Raw genomic sequence first — 26,062 nt, forward strand, 5'->3', positions numbered from 1 at the left:
CGTCCCCCGTGACAGATCCCTGCCAATAGTCAGTCAGTCAACTTCTGGCGGGTCGTGAGGGAGGGAGAGAGGGATGGGGGGAGGGCAGGGGCTGGAGTCAATCAATCCCAGCTAGCATCAGGGCGAGATAAGGGCTGCACCCTGGCCTGGCCGGTGACAGACTCTCACCTACGGCCAATGGTAGGGTCACCAATTAACCCGACAGAGCATGTCTTTGGACTGTGCAGGGAGCCGGGTGGAACCCACGCAGGCACGGGGAGAACATGCAAACCACCCAGAAAGGTGCTGGGCGGGTTTGAACCCAGGACCTTCTTGCCATCGGGCCGGAATCTCTTTCATTTGTAAAAAATATAATTTGAATCTGCAAACAGAAAAAATTATCTAAAACAATTCCATCACAATGATTCACAGTTATTTTGCAACCAAAATACATTTTCATTCACTATCTTAAATACATTGTTATATTTTTTATCATATTATATTCTATTTTCAATCATGCGCAGGTTAAGTGAGTATATGAAAGATTAAAACTAATTGACATCTACTCTTTCCCCCGTGTAATCCACTCAGTAAAGTATTCAACCAGCCGACTTGCTTCAACAAACACACATTTGTTGTGTTCTTCGTTTGCTGCTCTGGAAGAATCCTTTTCCGCCACTGACGTCGTGGCGTGTTTTCTTTTTCAGTATCATGTAATCCAACTAGCTGATAGCCAACACTGCACCTCTTTAAACTCCACTTAATGAGAACGAGTCAAATTGGCCCATCCATGGCATTACAGCAGAAGGAGCACAACTTATCATAATGAGGATCTAGATGCCCATTATCTCTTGGTAACCTGACCAGTATCTCACCACTATTATCAACCGCCTCCCAAGGGCCCACACATACACAAACGCTTCCTCACCCTCTCGTTATCACTGACTTCCCCTCTAAACTGGCAGTAGACAATGTAACCACATTGGACAGTAATTGTACCTCTCCCTCCTGCCTAATTGAATTGACGAGGAACCGGAATTGATGTAATTTAACACGTTGGTCTTGAAAGGCCTCTTCCCCTGTCTTCTATTTTCCTCCCACTGATTGAAATGCCCCGTTGATGGATTTGGCATGTTATTGCCTATGAATTACCAGATAATTTCTCTATTATTTCACTATCCCTCGGTTTTCTTGCTATTTGCATTTATGACATGGAGACATGGTTTGAAAAGCAGAATTAATATGAGATAATGTGTGAATGCAGTCAAGTTGTATTTTGCATCAGAAGTATTTTGATGGACTGCTTTATTGCATCTTGCATTGTTGCTGGATACAAGACTTTAGAAATTGTTTAACCCAAATGCTCTCAAATAGCATGAAAGACATGCCTGGATTAACAAATGTAAGAAGGAGAAAGTGATACATTTGTTGCTTAGGAATACTTAAAATATCCAACTAAAAAACAAGGCAGAAGAAAAGTATACAGAAATACAAAACTACCGCGGTTTCATCACAAAATCAAGCCAGAATGAATGAATGAATTCACCAAGAGACTGACAGCCCATCCTAGGGGCATCCATCCAAAGCCACTCCCCCAAAATGTAATTTATCCAATACTTTTAAATTAAGAGGAATGACATTATTGGACAGACTTGTCCAGTACTTTTTTTTTCTCCGAGCATTTGATTTATCTATTACTGCCAGGATCTAAAGACAATGGAAACAAATGACCTATCACAGCTTTAAATTTGCTCTTATATCACACGTTAAATTGAAATGAAAAACCAACAAACCTGAAACATTCTGCCACAACACAGCATTTTTTCAGCAGGCACCTTTTGATTTCTTACTGCATCATCACAGGATCAGAAATGCAGTACAGCAAATTGTACTGCAGTGCGCGAGCGCACTCAACTTCAGCCGTTCCACAGAGTCCACCAACCGTCTTCTGAAGACATGAGCAACTCCGCTGCTCCTGCCTCCATTACCCCATGCACTAGATGCCTCCTTTCAGGCGGCCTCCTCTATCTTTTGCTCCCCAAGTGAGGATGAACATGGGGGGTGGGGGGGTAGGAAATCATGGAAGGGGACGATTTGGAACATTGCCTGCAAACAACACAGGTACTTATGTTTTAGCAGAGAGAGAGAGAGAAACATACACATTCTATTATGTGGCAGTCAATAACTAAGCAATCAACGTTTCTGTACGGTAGACGATTGAATCAGCAGACCACTGTGCTGTCAGGCTTTTAATGGCTGTGAGTTTGAGAGTGTTGCTTGCACACACAGGGCACACCTGGAATAGAGGAAAGTTAAATAGTTCCCCTGATAAACATTGTAGACAAATACAACTTTTTTTTTTTTGTCACACACACACACACACACACACACACACACACACGCACACACACGTACATGCGCATATTTAAGACCGGAGCTGAATATCAGCCTGACGCATTGGATAACCTATGAATCATTGTGCACTTCCATGTATGGGGGATTCATGCGTAGTGTTTTTAATTGTATTGTATGTTTCGCAGATAACCCAACGTGAGCAACACATTATTCATTATGTGTCAAAGAAGTTTCACATATCAAACCAGAACAGTACTTTCAGTACATCGGAAGTGTATTTTTGGTAATATTGGCGTCCTTCATTGGTTGTATCTGTTAAAAACATTGCATCGATCCCAAATGTACAGCATTACTCAAAGAGGTGTAGTAGAAATAAGGAAAACACACATTACAGTGCTGCCCTTTTTTTACATGTCCTAATTACAAGTGTTTTCATTTGTTTCCCTTCAGACTGACATCACTGTGTTATTTTAATCTTCTTAACGCAGATTAAAGAGTTAAGACTTTTCAGAAATAAAACGGCAGGGATTTCTTCACTTAGTTTTAGTGTTAAAGCTTCTCCATCTCCGTACTGATGTAATGAACATTTACTTCTTTAATGATATATACCTTATACATGCAAACCTCTAACGGAAATACCTCTTCAAGCATTCCTGTTTTTATTAAATATGCTATATTAATAAATTGACTAGACTAACTAAAGGACAGCGTGGCCAAGGTTATTCACAATCATGTGAACACTTGTGTCCTCAAAACAGTTCACGTTAAGCCCCTTTTTAGTTTTGGCGTTGAGCATCTTTAATCCTGCGCGTCCCTCTGGTGCTTTAATGACACATTAGGCTCAATAAGCAGCACAATGACTAATGTTGTATGTCCTCTGCTTTAGCAGTGACTGGCTTGTCCGTTCGTACATGTGCTTGTATGATTGTGTGGAAAATAATAAAGGGCAACTGAATGCTATCCTCTTTTCTATCAGGACATTTGTTGTATATTTGAGAATACAACAAAAACGGTTATAAAACCGTGTGTAAACTGTTTAGTTGCTGGGTTGGGGTCAGGTGGGTCTTTTCTTGGCTGAATATGGGATTGAATATAAAACATATTGTTGAAATTATAACAATAATTTTTCTTCCCTTTCAGTTTGGTGCATTGCTCCACAAAAAGTGCTGCATTGTGTGATTGCTTTTGGAACAGGGGGTGACAAACTGTAGTATGAGTGAAGAGACAAATATAACTCGTTCCTATAAACATCTTTATGAATGAAAACTTGAGCTATATGAGCGCTGGCCAAGGGCAAGCCTGCGAAACATTAGCCAGTAAAATAAATTATATCTGTTTTTATGGCTACCAGCTCTTTTCATTGAGCAGTATTTTCACGACACGATGTGCCCACATTGTAACGCATGCTGAACTTGGAATGCGACTCAAATGAAGAAATTGCTAAAAGATTGCAGTGGTTTGTCCTTAAGTTGGCGCCTCCTTGAATTTCTAGTATTGCATGAGACAAAAGAAGACTAGGTGGTTTTGTATGGGGCGCCGTTTGTAAAATGTCGCACGTTCTAAAATCCTGCAAAGTGTTGCTACATTTAGCATTATCATATAATATAATATTCATATGTCACTTTTTCAAACATTTAGAGAGAAATTCATGTAATTTCATGCAATAACTTTTCCAAGGATAATGTTAGTAAGTAAGTGCAGTACAAATGTTACATTTACATTCAACATTTAGATTTACATTTAACATTTAGATTTACATTCAACATTTAGATATAACAAAGCTCTCGATCTACCGGTCAATCTTCGTTCCTACCCTCACCTATGGTCATGAAGGATGGGTCATGACCGAAAGAACTAGGTCACGGGTACAAGCGGCCGAAATGGGTTTCCTCAGGAGAGTGGCTGGCGTCTCCCTTAGGGATAGGGTGAGAAGCTCAGCCATTCGCGAGGAGCTCGGAGTAGAGCCGCTGCTCCTTTGCGTCGAAAGGAGCCAGTTGAGGTGGTTTGGGCATCTGGTGAGGATGCCCCCTGGGCGCCTCCCTAGGGAGGTGTTTCAGGCACGGCCAGCTGGGAAGAGGCCCCGGGGAAGACCCAGGACTAGGTGGAGAGATTATATCTCTGCACTGGCCTGGGAACGCCTTGGGATCCCCCAGTCAGAGCTGGTAGATGTGGCCCGGGAAAGGGAAGTTTGGGGTCCCCTGCTGGAGCTGTTGCCCCCGCGACCCGACCCCGGATAAGCGGTTGAAGATGGATGGATGGATGGATATAACATTTAGATTTAACATTTAGATTTGCATTTAACATTTAAATTTTACATTTACATTTAATATTTAACATTTACATTTAACATTTAGATTTAACATTTAGATTTATATTTGACATTTATATTATTTAACAACTTTGTGTTACTGCTAAACATCCTTGGAAAGGTTATTGCATGAATTTTCATGAATTTCTCTCTAAATGTTTGAAAGTGACATATAGTATATGAATATTGTCGTGCTTTTTTGTTCATTTGATAATGCTAAATGTAGCAAAACTGCGCAGGATTTTAGAACGTGCGACATTTTACAAACAGCGCCCCATAGTTTTGGTCCTCACTAAGCCTGAACTGAACTAAGCCAAATAGAACCTCAAGGGACAAACTCAGTCAGTCAATATCACCCTGTTTTAAGTTCAAGTTGCAATCTTCTCTCTGTTCTGTTCCCTCTGTCTGAGAATTAATGTGGAAAGACTAATTTTACAACCTTATCATGACCATGGCATTGAAATTGACAATCGATATAAACCTCGGGGTGAGGTGGCAGTGAGGTGTGAGTCTGATGGGATCTTGTTTAGTTCTTTGTGTCACATAGATACGAAGCACTCACTTCCGCCCAATTATCAAGAAGGCAGGACAATAGTGCAGCAGCAGAGAGATAAGCAACAACTACATAGCCCCTCTACACAAAGGCCTGTTTTTTGCTGGTTCCTTGGTTCACTTCTTAGATTTACTGTCCACAATTATACATTTTTGTATAGAAATTAGTAAACAACAACTGCACGGCAACTAGTTTAGTGCCAGAACTTTGGTTTTGTCTCGCAAAGTCAGCCTTTATTCATATGCATTACTCTCAGTACAGCACAACTATCCAGTGTCTGACACACATGTATGCATTTCTTAGCAGGGATCAGGGTACCAGATCATTTATCCGTGTCCTGGAGCCGAAATCGTTCAGTCCAAGACACTCACATCCTCTTTCTAACCTTTTGTCCACGCTGCAGTCCTAATTTATATTTTAAAAGTGGAAATATATGAACTGTAGTACAAATCACACCGCTCTTCCCATTGTTTTTTTGGGGGAAGAAAAAATAGGGCTTGTAAGTGTCAAACAGGGCACCAAGGTGGCACGCTGCAAATTGAAGCCTATTTCACAGCCTGGTGTTTGAACACAATTTGTATCACGGCCGTATAAAAGACAGCGGGATTTCCTGTTCTAGTATTGGCGTGTGAGTGACTCCCAACGCTTAGATGGAGTGCGTGGTAAAGGTGAGATGCGGAATCTGCAAAAGGGTGAAGCTTCGCGCTGCTGATTATTCCCTCAAGTCAGGGTTTAGGAAACGAGTCTGTGACTCTGTGTGTGTCAGCTATGTGCCAGTCACCACTAGGAGTACGCAGTGACAGGAAGTGCTGCACACAGGGGAACTAGCGGTAACTACATTGATAGTTAGCCGGAGAGGCTAGTTGCCTGGTAACATAGCAAACTGTGTGAGTCACGTTGTCACTAACTTTGGTCTAATTGTGGAACACTTGTAATATCACTCATGTCCTGTGACTAAGTGTTTTCTCATCTCCACTTCAATAGGAAGATGTACACTGAAATATGTGTTGAGACCGAGATGATATTTTGAATTGCATGTATTATAAATATAATAACCATGCTTTTTTGTCTCCTTCTGCAGACTGGCAGGAAAGAGAAAGGTGACCTGTTGAACTCAGCCATCGATAAGATGACCAAAAAGACCAGGGACCTGCGCAGACAGGTGAGTCTATGTTTCATGTTCCCTCTCAATCTCTCTTTGAGACCCTGTATCAACCTTCTCTGAAATGAACATGCATCAATTTAAAGGTTAGGTTAAGTGTTATTGTCCATCCCTCGATGCAGTATTTAACTCAAATCCAATTGTTTATACAGAATATGTATGCATATATAAATGTATTTACTTATGTACACATACAATTCAATAGTATTTCAGCTTATTTTTTCTTTTTATGTATCTAGATAATAAGAACTCAGTTCAGGTTGCCTTCTAATATGCTCCAATGGTGATGGTGATAAATAAGTGATTGTTGATTCTGTTATATATAACGTCAGAGCTGAATGGCATCAGTTATTCATTTTTCATTGTCACTGGTAACAAGTTTGATGAGGATTTGTTGGATGTTATATGGTATAAAAAACGTATGTATGACGAGACCAATTTAATATTTAAATTCCAAAATTTCGAAACTCTAATTCTCAGAAATTTAGTTGCACACATCTTTTTGAGTAAAATGGCAGAGCCATTGATAAACTGTGAGGAATTGTCGTGGTCCGTGAGTGCATTTTTACAATCAAAAAAAACTTTCCTGCCATACAGTGTAGATTTGATGGTTCTCTTTCGAGAGGCACTTGGGCAAAACGACCTGCACAGAGTTGCTGCAGATGTATCCTCTCGACCTATCAAGACCAACAATCGTTCCAGATGCCACTCGATACCGTGCGTCATCATCTCTTTGGGCAGCACATGGTGGTGCTGCGTGGCAGGCTGGCAGGCGGCACTCACTCTGACGGGATTTTCTATTGACTCAGTGTTTGGGCTTGACAGAATGGGCGGTCTATTTGAGCTTTTGAGTTTAGGTGGGAGGGCAAACTTGCTGCAGACATGTGGGCATTAGCTAGAGCTGTGATACAGTAATTATGAGTTTACCAAGCGAGTGACACCGTGTAGAGACACAAGACCTTCCTTAGGGGAGGAGCACTATTGTGTGTTTCAGCGTTTCAGTCATCACTGTCTCCATTGTGAATCAAAAATTAGAACAGACAAGCACAAATGACAGTGTTTGTGGAATGGGAGCAGGTAAAACCTAACAAGCCTTGTGACAATGCTTGTGTTTACAAGACATGCTAAGCTGTCTTTTATCCAGGGATAATGCAGTATATTGTCAAGTATCCCCGTTGAGTTTTGGTTGTACATTTCATGGGGACAATGCAAGGAATAACCATGCATACATTTAAACAGTTTATCAATTTCTTTTCAGTCACGTGACAAGTGAAATTTTTGTTCCACTCCCATTCAAACACAAAATAACTGATCGATATGCAAGCAGGTGTTGAACAGAGATTAATGACTTAAAATTACATTTTTTTCTATATCAATCCACAATGACATGGTTGCTTCTTTATTTGCATTTGCTGAAAAGAGCTCTTCAATTACCACTGAGGGGTACATTCAAAGCAAAACCCCTTCAGTAATGTATCTCTTTATGTTAAGGTGTATACACTAGCAATTAAAACGCAAGTCCAGAACCCAGATCTTGAAGGCTTACCTGGCTTCTACAAACATCTACACTATCTAACTAAAAACTCATTATTTCTATGTATAATATTTAAGTATAAATGCAATTGATATTTTGTGTAAATGAAGCGATGGACCCACTTGTAAACTACAGTTATAATCCCCCAAATTCTTAAATTTACCGAACAACTAAATACTTGAATAGAATAGAATAGAAACCTCGTGTTGAAAAATGAAGAGATGTCATCTATCAACAGAGACCGATTGATGGGTTGAATGAAAAACATTTTTTTTGTCATGATGTCAGTTCAGTGTCAAAAGATAACTTGTCTACTTTCCTTGAAACCAAAGCAGCACACGTTAAACAAATAGCTGCAACTTCCAGCCAGCGTGTGGTCTCACACAGGTAGTTTGACATTTTTTGCTTTACACGGGGCGCCGAAGAATAAAAGCAAGTGGTGTCATGATGCATCCCCGGTGCTCAGGCAGGCCCGGGTATAAGTTAGTGCCCCTTAGTCCTTACCAGCCTTTTAGCAGCAGGTGAAGCTCTGTCCTCCTGCTGTGCATCTGGTGCCCCAAACAATGGGGCTTCTTTCAAAATGACCCTTCGGTCCAAGATGTGATAATGATGACGGGATGATCATCTTCCCGCCATGAAGTTTAATTAGCATAATAACATTACAGGAGGATCTCTGCATAATAGCAACTCTTTTATTGTATGATTGAATGACAACAACCCGAAATTGAAATTCCCTGAATCCCCCGTCCAGACACCAACGGCCTGTAAGGCATTGTACAGCACATGTGTGTCAACACAGTCAGCTCCACCTTTTGTAGAAGCGGCTGTAGCTTCAGCGACGTGCGCCCTGCTAGTTCCTTTAGCTGTTAGCCAATAAAATCACACAAATCTATAAAAGTCAACTTTTAACCGATTATGTGAGCAATCAGCGTGAAGTTCACATAGTACAGCCTGCATGTAATCTTGCAAAAAACAAAATAAAGTTTGCAGAGATTGAGTTGTAGCAATGTACAGAAGTGTGTGTGTGTGTGTGTGCTTGTCGTTAGAGGTTAGATGTTAGCACTCAGTCACTGTCATCTAATGCAACCAAAAAGAACACCTTGAAAATGGCACAATTCTGAACACAGTTTCTTTCTTGGCTTTAATTAGTATTCACAAGGTAACCGACCGTACAAAGTTGTTGTAGATGAGCCATGTGTTCTACCCTCTGTCCTCCTCTGTAATGAATGCATCTGTCAAGTGATCTCTATGGGCTGTGTTTTGACTGACGGCTGATTGCAGGTTTCCCCTTGCCAAAACTGCCTCACACGTTTTGTTTTTCCGTTCTCTCCCTCTCTTCCTGCTATGGCATGTCAAAACCGTTTCCTTTGCTGCCATTAGTTTCTTGATTAGTACAGCTGTTTTTAATTGTTGAGGGTTATCACGTTAAGGAGGAACATCTGCCATGAAACTTATCAGCTGTAACTCTTTGTTTAGAATAACAATTTAGTATATTGGAACCTTTAGATCTGTTCAAAGGCTTCAAGGGCCATTACCTATGCTATTGCATATATGCTATTCCCTAATGCCTTGTTATTTGAGACAATAGCCTACCTTCCCAATCCCAGATGCAGAAGACAGATGATTAGTTGCATACATTGAGTACACTATTTTCCTCAGTAAAGGTATAGTAAAAGTAAAAGTAAAGTAAAAGATTCACTTTCTCGGATGGGCAGACAGGACTCCAAAGTAGTGCAAAGGTCTCTCTGTATCTGCTCGTTGTCTAAATATATTTGTCTTTGCTAAGTACAAAAGATATGTGTGTAATTAGTGTTTTGACAGCGTCAAATTCTGCCAATGCTTCCCAAAAATCGTTTGATACATAAACAGACATAACTGAATCACAAACTCTGCACATTCCCCAAAGTTATATTTAAAAAAAGGCTTCAGTCTGGGAAGGGGCCCAACTCTAAATTCAAACTGGATCACCCGAAAAACTCGGCTTTCGCACATTAGCCTTTTTCTCTGTCTATATGGGTAGATTCAGAAAAAAACTGACTTTATTCAATGCCTATTATATACTAGATTTTGTCATAAATGATCTGCTAATTTTCATAACCACTACATTATACTATATAGTGTATATTATTCTACAGTATATTCAGTTCAGTACGGCATTCTCGAATGTCTTTTAACTCAGGCCATGTTCCATGACAGAAAAAGAGGAAGTCTTAGTCATTCAGTAAGAATAAAGACGTCTTGGCGATTAAGAGTGTCTCATCGATGAAACACAGTGAATGCTCGTAGAAGGTGTCTTCTTACATGGGAATGTGATTATTGAGGTTGTAAAATATATTACTTATTAAGATTACTTACAGTGCTCAAAAAGTAAATATTTAAAGTATTTAATTTCGCAGGAAGAAAAATGTGTTTGTCCTTAGCCTGTTAATGATCAGGCAGTCCCTCTTTCCCCTCCCATTTCTCCACTCTTTTCTCAGTAATCATCTTCCCATGCTCCCTGATAGATATCATATATGAGAGCTATTACTTAGTTTCTGATTTGCCCAGGCTGTTTCCCCTCAGCCGTGACTTCAGCCGTTTATGCTGTGATTGCGCTTGACATTTTAATAAGAAACTCTGCTGACCCAAGGTACCCACCACTATGTGCTCGGAATCACAAGTAAAACACAACAGACACTGAAGTGCAACTGTAAACATTACGGAAACCAACAATTTGGGTGGTATTCTCAGCTCTTAATGTTTAAGTCTAAAGTCTAAAAGTCTAAAGAGGTGTGTCTTTAGTTTGTGGCAGAAGATGTGAAGGGTCTCTGCGGTCCTGGTGTCTTCAGAGAGCTCGTTCCACCATTTCGGAGCAAGGACAGCAAAGAGTCGTGATCTAGTTGAGTGTTTTGCTCTCAGTGGGGGAGGGACGAGCAGTTTTACAGATGCAGAAACATATTTTGACATCTGAACATATTTGATTTTTTAAACACCTTCGCGTGAAGCCATGGATATTAATAAGCATTATGCAATAACCTGCATGGATTTAATCTTACATGTTGGTTGGTGTTGTGGTTGCTCTGTCGAGACGTAGAGTTCAGCACAAAAGTCTAAAGAAAATACTTTCTTTGTTAATATTGTGCATGTAAGTTATACTTCAGAAAAAGTGCTTCTCCACAATGGCTTATGTAAGGCAACACATTAAATCAAGGATACAATACGAAATTCCAGAGCATTCCAAAAAAAAACCTCTCAGATATGAATACGTAAATACACAGCTTGAATTCATGTGGCACTCCGTGAATACAGCTGCCCTTCTAAATAATAATGAGAAGAGCTTTCACTATCTATTGGAATTCCAGGCCTATTTTCATTTAAGTGTAAGCGAAATGCTGAGGGAGCATGAGAGGAAGACGTTGGGGGTGGAGCATGGAGGAAGCTGAGATCTGAAAGATTGAAGATGGATTTCTGTGGGAGTGTTGTGTGAACATTAGAATGCTGATGGTGCAGGAGAAGCTCTGACTTGGGAAATCATTCTTCTGCTTCATTTCTCTACTCAAACCAACCGTCAGAATCGCTTTCACTGTTGGGCATTCCTAAGTCTCCAGAGAACAGACACTCCTCTACACCCATCATATGCATGATAAAAGCCACTGCATGTGCCATCTTCTAGTCATTTCTCCTCAGGAACAGCAGAAATAGTTTCATACTTTAAACTTCACACTTGAGCAAAAGGTGACAAGGACCCATCGAACACAGAGAAGATAAGTGTATGACTGGCTTTCATATGCTAACATAGTGAAATATGATGTGTCAACTGCATCTCTATCCTAAGAATGTATGATGTAGAAAGAGTGTGACATTGTCTATTGCTTGATTTTGAAGGTGGTTGCAATCCTCAACGTTTTAAATGTACGTGACCTGATACAATAAACCTCCTATTTGCAAATATCCAATCCCTGGGGCCGTGTCCTCATGATACTGTTATTTGATGGTAAAACATTGTCCACACGCAAAATGCAGCTCAACAATTCATTCATTCACTGGAGTGCGAATATTGATGAAGTAATCACAGTTAAAGGCCTGAAAACCACGGAGATTATGTTTCCACCCTTTGCAAAATGATGTGTCTTCTGTCACACCGTTATCCAGTGCTGCAACACTACTCACATAGTGTTACCCTAGTTCTTGTGCAATGATCTTTTTTCTTGTCTCATAACCCGCCCTTCCCAACAGGTGACAGGATAGCGAGGTTACACCATTGCACTTATGCAATGTCTGTTCTCCGCTGAGTGAAATAGATGCATTACTCACAATTTGTAAAAAAACAACTTTATGGTCTTGCATTAATTCAGAGTATGTATCACATTGGTGATCCAGGGTTACAGAGTTTCGGATGAAGTAGTGCTTACAGAGAGTGTGGGCTTCAGGTTGTTTACAGCATTTGCAGACCTGTCATGTCCACTACACTGGCCAAATCTATTCTCTCTGCAGGAGCTATAGTGATGGATTATCTGGCCTTAAAGAGAACAGAATTCCCTCCTCCACTACTCTTCGGACTGACAATTAAGTTTATAATTGCTGCAATTCATTTAATGCAAGTTTGATTGACTTTCATATGCTTTTTTGTCAGTCACAGCATCTCTGTTTCTGAAAAAAATTCAATTCAATTCTGATATTTTTACTTAAAATAAATTAACAGAATGTGCCTTCAAAATATAAGTGTCATCCTTTGTTTGATTTGTTTAATTAACATTAAACAGGTTTCACTTTAATCCCATCAAATGGTTTTAGAAGTAATAATTGATTTTTTTTTGTACGATTTGCCTAAAAGCAACATTTGTATCAATGCAATTCTGTAGTAGAGATAATGGCACCAAAATAATTGATAATGTAAGAATCCAGACTCTATGTTATATCATATAAATGGGTGGTGATGCCACACGAGCGGGATTGCTCCCTTTGACCCTATATTTTATTCCTGTCTGTGTTAGTACTGGTCTTGTATGACTAACTCATAATGTGTGTTAGATAAAGGACTTGTTGTCTGGTTTCTATACTGTTCCTTCTGACACCTCATCATATATCCCATTTAGAGCCATTCAGGTCTATTTACTGTCTTTTAAAACGAATAGTCCCCTGGGAGTGTGGTTCAAAACCATTCCATGAAAAAAGATAGAAGTCGCAAAATCTAGTAAAAGGGCTTATAGGAAACATGACACCTTACGAGCAATTTACACTCCGTTGAGAGTTCTGCGGCTTTTTTTGACTCTCCTAGTTTGTGTGCTTTCACCCCATTACGTTACTGCATCACATTCATCACAAAGCTAAATGATATGTAATACAGTTACCTGGAATAACATGTATTGTGTGGTCTCTTCCCCACGTCTCTCCTTGTATATTCTAGTTGAGAAAGGCAGTGATGGACCACATCTCAGACTCCTTCCTGGAGACCAACGTCCCGCTGTTGGTGCTTATTGAAGCGGCTAAAAGTGGAAATGAGAAGGAGGTCAAGGAGTACGCCCAGGTGTTCCGTGAACATGCCAACAAGCTGGTGGAGGTCAGTCATGAATTATACAACGGGGCACATGCACACACACACACACACACACACACACACACACACACACACACACACGCACACACACATATATATATATATATATATATATATATATATATATATATATGCATCCCAGATTACCATAATGGTGCCTTCCGATTTCAAACACAAGAGGATTTGTCTTAACTGAGCAATATAAAGCTGTAACAGAAACTGCTGTTGAAGCTGTGTCCATTTAAGTGCACCATCAAAACATCTTCACCATTTCAAACACACAAGAATAATCACGCACTCAACTTGTATGGACATTTTTGCTTTCACTTATTAAATGCCACGGCTGTTCTCCCCGACAGTGAGGGACAGTTTATTTAATGACTTGCAAAAAGGTCACATTGCCAAACATCTTGCTCCTAACCATGCTTGTCTTTAATTGCTGGTGCGTTTGTGTTTGAAATCACACTGCAAACCACAACTCAAAGCTTCGACCAGCATTTACTCTGACTGAATTTTAGAAATGGAATTCTCTTTGTGCTGCTCTGAATGCAGACCTCAGCCACTTAAGTGCAGCGGTAATGTTGCAGCTGCAAATTATACATGTGTGCTTTTCTCTCCTGTGTTCCACTACGGTGATAGAAATAGCCAATGACAGCCTTGAATTTTTGACGTAATGTAACCATTTGTTGTTGGTCCTGTGATAGATTCCTATGTCCGTCAGTGGGCATTTACTTTTGTTGTCATGGCTCTTTCAAAGGAGGCTTTAGAAAGCCGCATGTGCCTCTCTTTACATACTGTCACTATGTAAAGCTTCCTTTGTCTTCAGCTTGAGAGTGAGTGAATTGTGTGCCCTTTTGGTCTTTCCAAGCTGTTTACGGACGAGGGAGGATTTGCTTGATGCTGCACTCAAAAACCAATGTTAAAACCAACATTACGTGTCTTTGGACACGTTAGGTTCATACTTTCTATTATTCTGATAAAATAAAAGATGGGAGATATTGTTTTGCACTCTCTTGCATTAATCTTTAAGCTTTTTAAGCTAAATAATTGGCAACGGTTAGAGGTACAGAGTTGATCTTGTGCCCTTATGCTTGATACTCGCATTTTAAAAGATAAACAATTGTGTCAAATTGCTGGACAAGCACCAAAGTATTATGACGGCAGTCTCTTGTTTCTAGTAGATGGTGTGATGCCAAAAGTTTAAGGGGTTTCTGTAATTTACAAAAATTGAATAGCAACCTTTTCCCTAAGTATTGCTAGTTCTGCCAAAGGAGTGGCTTCAATGTTGCATTCAGTGCGTTTGGGCATTAAGTGTTAACTCACAAACTCGTGAAAGTTATCTCTTTATTTAAAGCTGGGTATCAACACAAGTTTAGAAAATAGTGGCTTGTTTCTTTACTTGCACAATCTCTTCAAGTATTTAAAAAAATGTTTTGAAAGGTACATGACAGTATCATTGAGCAGTTTGCTGTCAGTTTGCTGGCTGACAATCAACGTCAAAACAAGAACTAAGCTGTCTCAAATTAAGAATTAAATTATTTAAACAAAAAAGAAATCCTTCTGACTAGGGAGTCTGTATTTAATGTGAGGTTTGCATGTCAAATGATGATTCACGCAAATACAGCAATGTTGTTGAGAGAAATTCGCTATTGAAGTATCCGTGCAGACAAAAATTCCCCCTGGTCTTATTTCCAGCTCTATTTTGCATCTTTGAACTAAAACCACTGCTGACATTCAAGTTATGTTTTCTCAACATTCTTCCAGCATATTCCAAAAATGCATATGATATACCATGTATTGGAAAACATTGAGCTCAAGCTATAATGAGGTGCAACCTAGATTGGCATCCATTTGTCTGGCTGAGCATGCACATTACTGTTCCCAGTTAGCTGAATAGCTAATACACTAAAGGCTGTCCTACACACTAGCCAATATAATTGTCATTGCTGTCATCATCATTACTCGTTCCATCCCAGACACAGTCTTCGGAAGGGACACTATCACAATCCAATGTATTGGGCTAATTAACATCATGATCAATGTCACCACAGTCATCCCCCTGCTGTCAGGGAGGAGCTGTCTCAATTCATCGGCCTGGAGTTTGGACATTAACAGCAATGTCAAAGTAACAAGTTGCCCCCCTCATCATGTCTACTCAGTTTTACTACAGTGTTCTTCCATTTGCCTCCACACTGCACGATATCTTTATTTTCACCACCACTGTTCCCCACTTACCTCAGTAATGAGCCAAATTCAGCCGAAAGCCCCCTCATTCTATTTACACCGTCAGAAAACCATTATTTATTAGGCTGGGAATATGAATTGGTTTAAAGACATTTAATGACTTTGGTCATGACTGTGATCCTTGACTCCCAAATTAGATATTTTCATTAGAATTGTCCATGTCTTGTTGTTCATCTCTGTATTTATACAAATAGATGCTCCTTCAAAATTAAACAGCCACGTTACTATGAACCTTTCTCATGCACTTTCATACACTACCACTCACTCTCATGCTATTTTTTTCTTTAATGCAGTGCAGGATAACAAAAATATATATTTTAATCACCAAGACGTAGGCTACGTATAGTACAGACACAGAGAAAGGAAGAGCTAGTTATTCCTCAGTGTTTGAAAGGGTTGATCAACTTTGAACATCCTCGTTTTTCTACATTTTTCATTATTGTAATATCAGTTCAATAGAAAATGTTCATTTTTTTGCATACACAAACTAGACTACTTGTGCAAGAAAGTGTGTATAGTCCACAAAGTCCATTGAACATCATAACACAAACACATACAAAGAGATAAATGAACGTGTGCATATGCTAGCGTATTACTACGCTACGCTAGTACAGCTACTCTAGTACAGTACAGTCTCTCAGACTGAAATGATTAACTGTAGCTAAAGACTGGTCAGCCGGTGGTGAATTTTGAGAACGAAAACACAAAATGGTTAATATAACACTCTACAGCCCGTACTACCCCTCCCCCCATATCATTGTTTCTATATCTGTTATCCATCTATTTAACATGTAGTCACTTATAAGTAATGTATATCTACCTCTCACGTAGCTGAGCTCTCCATTAAATCACTAGTGCCCACAATGACATGCCCATCTAGATTCCATAACTACATGAAGTCTTTTAACGTTAACATGGTTCCTTTTCATTGGAACTACAGCAAGAATTAGCATTTGTCAGCAATTCTTGGACCTCCAAAGGACGTTACGCTCCATCACTATTCTAATGGTAGATTAAAGGTTTTCCTCTGACCTTGACTCCGTCCTGGAGCATTGCGTCACGAAGGACACCTCATGCATTATTCCCCCCCCCCCTATTTTCTCCATTTAATAAGTTTAAACCACAACTTTTTCATCAGTAGTTAGAGGTTAATATCTGTGTCCCAAATGCTGCAATGACAGCATAATCGACTGAGCTAATTAGTTACAGCAGATATTGTTGTTGTTTTTTTTTTGTATCTCTGGTCATAGAGCTTTCTCCATATACAGCTGTAATAAGCTACGCTTTTCCCACTTTGGATTTACAGCATTGACCTTACTTTAGACGTGAACAGAGTCAAGGGGAGAGACATACCTTCAGTAATTATGTATAATCAATATGGAGTTGAATGTATCCATATACTGAATTGGCCTTCAGGGCTTAGCGACATGAGACTGACTGCTGCAGTAAATATTATTCTGGGGGCCACTGCATAAAGCACTTTACTGGACAGTTAACCGAGAAGGGGATGGCTCACTGTTGGAACAGGTCTATTTGTGATGACCACAACCTTTAGACCAACATTAATTGTCTCTTTTGATACAGAGTTATTAGCCCCTCAGGAAATCTGCCTTTGGAAGATGTAGCAGGCGATGTCCATAGAAAGATACATCACATCCCACTCAATCCAGCATAGGTATGCCCTTTTTTGGTTATTTTTAGGTGCAAGACAGAAAGGGATGTTGATTATCAATTAATGTCTCACTCCCAACATCATTTTGTCACTTAGATTCTCTTAACTTAAGGAAACCTGTGACGGTTCATCCTGCCAGTCTCAACATGAGTGAAAATGCAAAATGTCCATGAGATTTGCTTTGAGCAAAGCTACAAATAAGCTTGTTTAAACATTTTGTAATTGTTTTTGTGCATTTGGAACACATTGCTATTTCCTTTTCGTGTTGGCGTCACTTCTCAGTGCTGAGTGTCTGAGATAGACGCTCTGCACATTAATGTTACATATGATGACCATTCAATCATACCAAAGGAGATGACAGTTGACACCATAGTTGCATCACTACTGCTCACCTCCTATGTTGGTCAATCTGTCCGAAAAAATTGGTCATTGGTCAGATTATTGGTTTTACTTTGAACAGCTAAAAGGGTTACATAATAAATATGTTCAGGGGCTAAGGTACCTGTCTGTGTGTATTTGAGAGGGAGAGACATATTGAGAGAGAGAGTTCAAGTCATATATAAGGGGTTACTTGCTTTGATGTCTTTTATCAAAAAACATTTTTTACAATTTTTACAATTATTTTTTACAAGTACTTAGCTTTGATCTCTATCCTAGGCAGGAAAAAGTAGTGCGCTGGACTGTCTTGTCAATTTCCCTACTATAATCATGACATGTGCTGGTAGAACCAATTTGTTTCATTGGTTGACTACAGCTGAAATTACCACAACAATGAGAGAAAGATTTTTCTTTATTCTCTCGGGCAACCTCCTCATCGCTTTTTATCCTTTTCCGATTTTCTAAAATATTTGGTGGACCATTAGAGTTTCCTACACATATCAGTGCATGTCAAAACAGAACGAGTCAGTATACCCATTAAAATTCAGAGACTTCACTTGAGTAGGCGTGGTTTCCAAGCTATAACCCTATCGGGATCTTTAGGATGTCACAGTAAGCTAAGTAATATAAAAAAAAGTACCACGATTTACTGGGGATTGAAACAAACTGGGCAAGAAAGTCCTCGGTCAATGGCTAAGGTCAAGAGAATGTAATGTGCTGACAATAAATGTGATATCCCTGGAGACAAAGTGCCATTCAGATTTCACTAGGGAGGTCTTAAGCTGTAGCAAGAAATCTGCCCAGTAAAGCGTTTAGAAAATAGGGGCTGTATGAGGTCAGATGAAAATGGATGAAATACGAAGACAATCATGCTTAATTACTGACCTTCTTAGAGGTTGTCTGTAATTAACTGCAAAATAAACCAAATGAATTGAACTGGTATTATTTGGAGACTTGTGTCATCACGAGCCATTTAATGAGAAAGAAGTTATTATTTCACGACAGAAGTTTTCAAACCATGAGGGACACAGGAGAGTGGAAGGTGTTGAGCAAGGTGAAAAGAGCAGGTGCATGCTGGTGTTCTAAATAAGACAGAGGGTCTCGTACTGTGGCCCTCTGATTTGGCCCCCTCACCAGCATGGTCAACAGTAGAGACGGCATCGCAGCCTGAGACTACAGAAATGAAAACAACCGTATCTAAAATGTAATGAAATGTATCTTCAGCTGGTTTTACTAAAAATGACTCGCATCACAAATGTGCATTTGTGCAGCGGTAGGGCATAAAATGTGAGAAGTAGTCGTGAAAAAACAATTTTTTCTCTGTACTTCTTGGCAGCTGCAAACGTTGTTGCCGTAACGCCATGACAGACAAGCATCAAAATGCAAATGCCGGTGGCATGACTACAGTACGCCTCCGGCATTACCGCACATCTAAGTCGATGGCTTTAATGAATTCATCTGGAAGTCCCAGGGAGCAACTTAGTATGTCTTCTCCCTGCCATTGCTTTTCACAGAGAGCCTAACATTAGCCAGCCGACGTGCTATTACTTGTTCCAGCTCAGCCAGCATAACGTCAGCTGGAATGTAACAAGAGCGGAGAGAAACTGTTGCAAGATATGTTGTTTGTTTTTTGAGGAATAGATACAATGAGGTATTTAAGATGCATTTGTTTGCTTTTATTTATATTATTTTTCCAAGTGGAACTTTTTGCAGTGCCATTAGTTGGTTGAATGCCAATACTGACAAAATGGGTTTTCCTCAGGAACTCTCCATTAGAGCATTGATATTTCTACCCTAGGATATGATCCAATAACTTGATACCATGAGCACCCCAACCATAGACTGTTCGCCCTCCTCCCCTCTGGGAGGCGCTACAGGGCCCTTTGCTCCCGGACCAGCAGGTTAAGGAACAGCTTCTTCCGTTCCGTATTATTATAGTGCACCTAGCCTTTGCTTCTTGTAAGCTTTAAGCATCATGGATATTCAGTATAGTTATAAATAATAGCCCAATTGGACCTCCTGTACGGTTGCTGGATCAAAATGTTGTGTTTTCAATGTTGCTTCATTGGCTAGATCACCACATTACATTCAAGGACCAGTTGTCCACCAATGAAATTAAAGAGACAGAAAACATAAATAAAAACATTGTTAAACTGTGTGTACTTGTAAAAAAAAATGTATTCTATAAATATACACTGAGATTTGGCAATTTCTTTCTGCCGGCGTCTTTGTTAATTCCCATGTGACTCAGTCTATGTGCCCCAGTGGGAATTGGTCATCAGCCCAAGAATTACCGCTGTGCCCTAGGATGCAATCAACCAATCTTTTAACCTCCCGCTGACATTCATCATGTTTGTGTTACATCCTTTCTGTCTCACGAAAAACTGCCCCCAACCGTCCCTTGCCTTTTAAGGGGAGTCAACTCAAGAGTTCTCTCTCTCAGAGAATGCATGCATTGGTGGCAATGTTTGCGTGACACATTTTACCCAACCTCGCCCATACAAATTGAAGTGGTGATAAGCTTAGCTCCGAGACAAAAACGTCAGCACTCTTGCTAAGAGCTGGGTTAGCTTCTGTAAAGGTGCCTCTTGACAAGGAGCGGAGGAATTGCTGTCATGTTATTCAAATGTGACACTAAGTGGATTACACAAGATTAAGTGTGACAAAAGAGAAAGCAAAAGAGGAATAAGACTTGACACTGCACCATGCTTCTGTTAACAGCGACTTCCTATGGTAATATAATATATAGCCCAGCATGAATCCTTAATTATGTCATGTGCCCATGGCGGCTTAGTCATATCCCGTTTGATGTCCCATAATGCCTTTTTGCCTGTGATTTATGTATCATCTTAATTTTTCTAGAATATGAACAATACAGTGTTCCAACGTGCAGGATGGTTAGACCAGTCCCATTCCGTCTCAAATGAAGAGACTTTTATTCCATTAGTCATGATATGATTAATGTTCAGTATCCATCCTGAGGACAAATTAAATTCCGAAAAATCTGTAAAAAAATGATTAGATAATGACCTTGTAGTAGATTTAATGTTGTGTAACAATTCATAACATTATAGAAAATGTGCACTATTGTCTTTGACCTTTTGTATGCATTCATTTATTTGGGAAAGAACTGCAGTCGATACCTCACAGCTCAGCAACGCAGTTTTACTCTTACCTGATATATATATATATATATATATGTCGTTGGGATAATATGAGTGTGCGTGTGTGTGTGTTTATGTGTGTGTGTGTGTGTGTGTGTGTGTGTGTGTGTGTGTGTGTGTGTGTGTGTGTGTGTGTGTGTGTGTATGAGAGAATATTTTCTTCTGTACACAATTGCGGAAAAAAATGAATTATTATGAATATTATGAATATCAAATATGAACCTCAGTTAGTTATTGATTCTATAAAGAGCTTATGCTTTATCTTTGAGCAACTCAACATTTCAGTATGTAACCTTCATAATTGATCTCATCTAATCTTTATTAATCCAAAGTAATATTGATGATAAGCCCCTGGAATATGCTCTTCCTTGTAAGAGATGGCATCCCATTTCCTGTGTAGCGCAGGAGCCGGAAATGCCTGCACTCAAATAGAAGTCAATGTGAAGCATGCTGCCACTGGAGTTGCCCTTCATGCCAAAACCTTATGTTATTGTATGTTATGAAACTTCCATTAATGTCTCTCTTGATTTCATTCTCAGTGAAGGATGTAGACGGCATTAAAGCACTCTACCCTTCTCGTAAGCACACAGTGTAGACACATATTCATTCAGCTCATTAATGATTATGTAACGTGTCTGTGGGAAGACTCTGCATTCTGTCTAAAATGTATCTGCCGTTGTGGTGTTGAGAGATTGGGTTACAGGGTCCTACACATGGCTGGTACATGTGCTCATGCCTAGTAGGCTAAGCATGTTAGTGTCACTGAGTCACGACAATTACTTAAACACATACAACAGATGACAGTAGCTATCAATTAAAAATGTTGTATTCTATCATTTGAAACTGCAGGTTGCGTTAATGTGCTCCACCCGTAGTGATCAGGACGAGTAAGAGGAAAATCTGTCTAGTTATCGGTTTTCTATAGCCATCACCTGGGTATAATTTATGTTTTACGAGCCAGAATGGGAAAAACTTAGTCTTTTCATATTAAATGGATCAGCAGACAACCTGGAATGCGTTGTACGCATAGAACAGGCCATTATTTTCCATTTTTTCTTATCTCTTTCATTGATGGAGGGACCTTGGCTAGCCATCTTTTGTCTATTAAAATTGATCATCCATAGCGCTACTGTAATGGATGGCGACGAGAGCACATAGAAGCTCCTGGCAGCTTATTTGAAAAAGCCCATTGATGGATCATTTTAAAGAGATATCTTATACTCCATCAGGAATCAGGAATCAGGAACATTTATTGCCAAAGTATGTTAGACATACAAAGAATCTGACATGGCGGTTGGTGCATGATATTGGACGTGAACACAACGGACAAAGACACGACACGACAAGAACAACATAATGAATTTACAAATTCACAATTTAAATCTAGTGGTATAATATATATATATATATATATATATATATATATATATATATATATATATATATATATATTTATAATGTAATATATATATATATACACATCTTTTTTTTTAAGATAAAAATTAAATTAAAAATGAAAAAAATACAGTGCACAGGCAAAGAGACATAAATACAATACTGAGGAGGCCCAGCCCAAAGATCAATTAAAACACAGACTGATAAAATCTAATATTGTTGGTAATATTCTTTTTTTGAAATTATATTTATTTAAAATAAAGAAGATAATGCTTTAAGAGTGATTTCGAAAAGGATTTCCTTTTCAAATTGGGGCAGCCCTCCACAAGAGTCTCACCTAAATCCATACTATTAATTGTATAGATTTGACGAGAGTAGCAGTGTCCCCGGAAGCTTGGATTGACCGGGGTTATTGACTTCTCCACTTCCTCCCTCAACCCGTTCACCGTCAGCATTGTTAATTCACCAAAGCAGGTGTGTAACTATTTTCCTGTGGCTCATCAATTCAACAACCTATTTATGATGGGCTGGATTACACCACGTCCCGCAGCTATTTCCCTTCACTGACAGCAGGTTAAGAGCTTATCAGGAGTCTGTTCTCTCTTTTGAAACTGAGCTTCTCCTTCTTGTGCCTACTCGTCCTTATATAACTGTATTGATGACATTGGGCTGTGAGTGTCTCTGAACACACGTCAACAAAATAATTTGGTACTTTTGCAATAAAATAAGACCACAAAAATGATGTTTTTAAAACTGAGATTAACATGATACCAGCCTGCGAGCTATAATACGTGGTTTAAGTGTAGGGTTTAAGTCACACAATGATGGAGAGGAAGAGAGACCTCAGAGAGTGGAGAGCCTGACATAAAGGAGTCAGTGTTCTGGCCTCATCATTACTGAGCTGTCCAGAGGTGGCTGTTGGAGGTGCAGAATTATCAGAGGTTGGTGCAGCAATAATGAAGGACGTCTCCCAGAAGGCACAAACTGGCCATAGGTGCCTTTTAGACCAGGAAAATTGGTTCCAGCAGACAGAGGAGGAGATTACAGCATTCACTAAGCGACAGCTGAGACTTTGATTTGTTGCTTAGAATACTGCACAAGGTCAAACAAAAGCTTTTAATTCATGAGTTACGGGAGCACTCAGGGGGAATTTAAGGTATTTACTGTGTATATACCTTCAATTCAACGTGAGTGTGTATATAAATATTTACTCCAAAACAAATTCTTTATACCATCTTCCTCTGATTCCAACAAAAGCCAATGTGAGCTGCTGAAAGACTTTCCCAGCTATGGTAAATATTTTCCTGTCAAAAGACCTAACTTGCTCTGGCTTGGCATTGTTTCGATGTCATCCGGGTGGATCAGTGTGGGAAACATTGCAGTTTTCAACAACAAGTTTTCTAACTGCTCTTCAGTTTCATTCAGTTTGTCTAAAAAACAAGAAAGTTCATCAATTTTTCATATTTTCAGTAAATGCTTAAGCTTTCCTTGACCTTGTACATTTAACAGTTATGTTTTGCCTCAGTGCCATTATTTAAAACCGGAACAATTCGCCTTGGTGATACGACTGCGGTAAAATGCACAGCTCATATCCTACCAAGCTTTATTGCCTATGCGGAAGTGAAACAAATCTCGAAGGAGCTGCTCCACAGCCCCGTCTCCTCTTCCCTGAGGTAGAAAGCCCTAGTTTGAGTGTTCACTTACATCATCAAAGGCCCCCTCTGTCTCATGTAATATTAACATGTGCTAAATCAGTGGCAAACAGCAGCAGCAATGTTTACACAGCATTAGCACAGACTTGCAAAGCTACATAGAGAGGGTCTGTCTTTGTGTTCAAAGATTAGGAGGCTCTGACAAGCACGGGAGGCAACGGCATTATAGTGTACGTATATGGGTTTGCTGTGTTACAATATGATAAATGTAAGCACAATGCATCTGTGCTCTTAGAGAGCAACTTTGCAAATATATATGTTCATAGTAGCATCACAGTAATATTTATAAACTATAAATATACTATATTACTCCTTTATTCTATATTTGATTTTCTTAGCTTCTTCGTGTGACACAAGTGCAATCTGAGGAAACATTGGTTTTATTTAAAGAAATACCACATTTATTTTGTAATTGCTTTAACAACAGGCTAAAAATGATGACTTATCCAAACAGGCGTACATATTCCTCTCTAAGATGTTATACTATTTGACACAGGCTTAAATGTAATAATCAGAAAGCTTTCGTGGGGGGCTGTCACCGTGAACTGAAATCTGCTGGAAATTAAGTCCATTAATCAAATGGTGCTTCATTTTGGTTTTTTTTATCCACATACCTCTGAAGTGTGTCCCTGTGGTAAAGAAGAGTGAAACAGAATGGGGGCTTCAATTGGAAAGAGTGAGAGAAAGAGGGAATGTTTTTGGTGGTGCAGAGGAAAAGCCATCAATTATCATTATGGAAAATTGATCATCTCTCCTAATTAGAGCCAAGACTTTTTACCAAATGCCAAATAAGGCAATCCAAAAATGGCAGTTACCACCCATTGCTGATTAGTTAGGTGAAAGGAAAAAATACATAGAACCTGTGATTTGCCACCGTTCCTTTGTTAAAAGATATTTAGAAAAGTATCCATTTTCAACACCTTTGTGATTTACTTGTTGCAAAACACAACTGTGCCTCTGTTGACTTAATGTATCTTGCTGCGTGTAATTGTGAAATAAGCAATGAATAGACTATCTAGCTTGATTTATTTAGTAATATAATGTGAGAAATATCTTTCTTTCAGCTGTTGCAAGGTATGTCAAAATAGCCCCTTGCAGCTGGCTTCAAAAGCAAGTCATTACATATAGACCCCATGTAATTTATCAACTTTACAGCATAAATAAATAAATAATCTATAGACAATTTTCCCACAAGGGGAATTTTTATGTTTTATGTACGTTTTGAATGCTTAGTGACCTTACATTTTGTTCTTGATTAACTTTACATTACATTACAAGTCATTTAGCAGACGCTTTTATCCAAAGCGACTTACATTACACTTTAAACCTATGGCTTTTTCACATTTTTGCCCGGGGAGCAATTAGGGGTTAGGTGTCTTGCTCAGGGACATGGAACATGGGGCAGCCTGGACTCAAACCACCAATCTTGTACTTCCCAGCACACCTTCTCTAACCCCTGCGCCACGACGACCCATACTTTAGTATGAAGAAATGCTGTCCTAATCCGTTTCCTAATCGCCGCAGCAATTTGAAGATATCCCCTAACACACATTGGCATTTGTTCAAAAATCAGGATTCAATGGGCAGAAAAGGATTTGTTTGTCGTCAAATGTGGAGTGACAGGTTTGAATAAGGGAGGGAATGTTGGCACCTGGAGAGAAGCTTAATTGAGGAGCACTCTAGATAATTGGAACGTCCTTTTTAGATGATTATGGCGCTATTACAACTTTTAGCAAAAAAAAAAAGAGGAGCAGGCAGGGGCGGGTTGTCATTATGGTAAAAAAAATTCTAGCTATTATAATTGATGAAAGGTTTCTGTAAGAGCTAAAGGCTATGCAGTAACTTGTGCAACAAATATTTAAAATCTTGGGATAACAAATACATATTGACATTGTAACTACACAAAACATTCAGTGCAATTTTACATTTTAAAGGCCATAATTTCATTATAAATGTACTTGGTTTGGGGCCCATACCTACAAAATTTATACACACACTCTTAAAATCCACATGTTTGCTATTTACTCAAATAAAATAAATAAAGCAGAATAGTAGATCCGGCAATTCACA

General features: G+C 39.3%; 1 protein-coding gene across 3 annotated transcripts in view; it reads left to right on the top strand.

The window, feature by feature from the left end:
- Positions 1-26,062, top strand: part of ctnna2 (catenin (cadherin-associated protein), alpha 2) — a 224,977-nt gene that overhangs the window by 157,019 nt on the left and 41,896 nt on the right. For all 3 annotated transcript variants that reach the window (XM_040186278.2, XM_078109035.1, XM_078109034.1), the window contains 2 exons: positions 6,277-6,357; positions 13,278-13,430. In XM_040186278.2, coding sequence (XP_040042212.2) covers positions 6,277-6,357; positions 13,278-13,430 — 234 coding nt within the window. The remainder of the gene's footprint in view (positions 1-6,276; positions 6,358-13,277; positions 13,431-26,062) is intronic.

The sequence above is a fragment of the Gasterosteus aculeatus genome, chromosome 9, assembly GCF_964276395.1.
Source record: "Gasterosteus aculeatus chromosome 9, fGasAcu3.hap1.1, whole genome shotgun sequence".
Lineage (NCBI taxonomy): Eukaryota > Metazoa > Chordata > Actinopteri > Perciformes > Gasterosteidae > Gasterosteus > Gasterosteus aculeatus.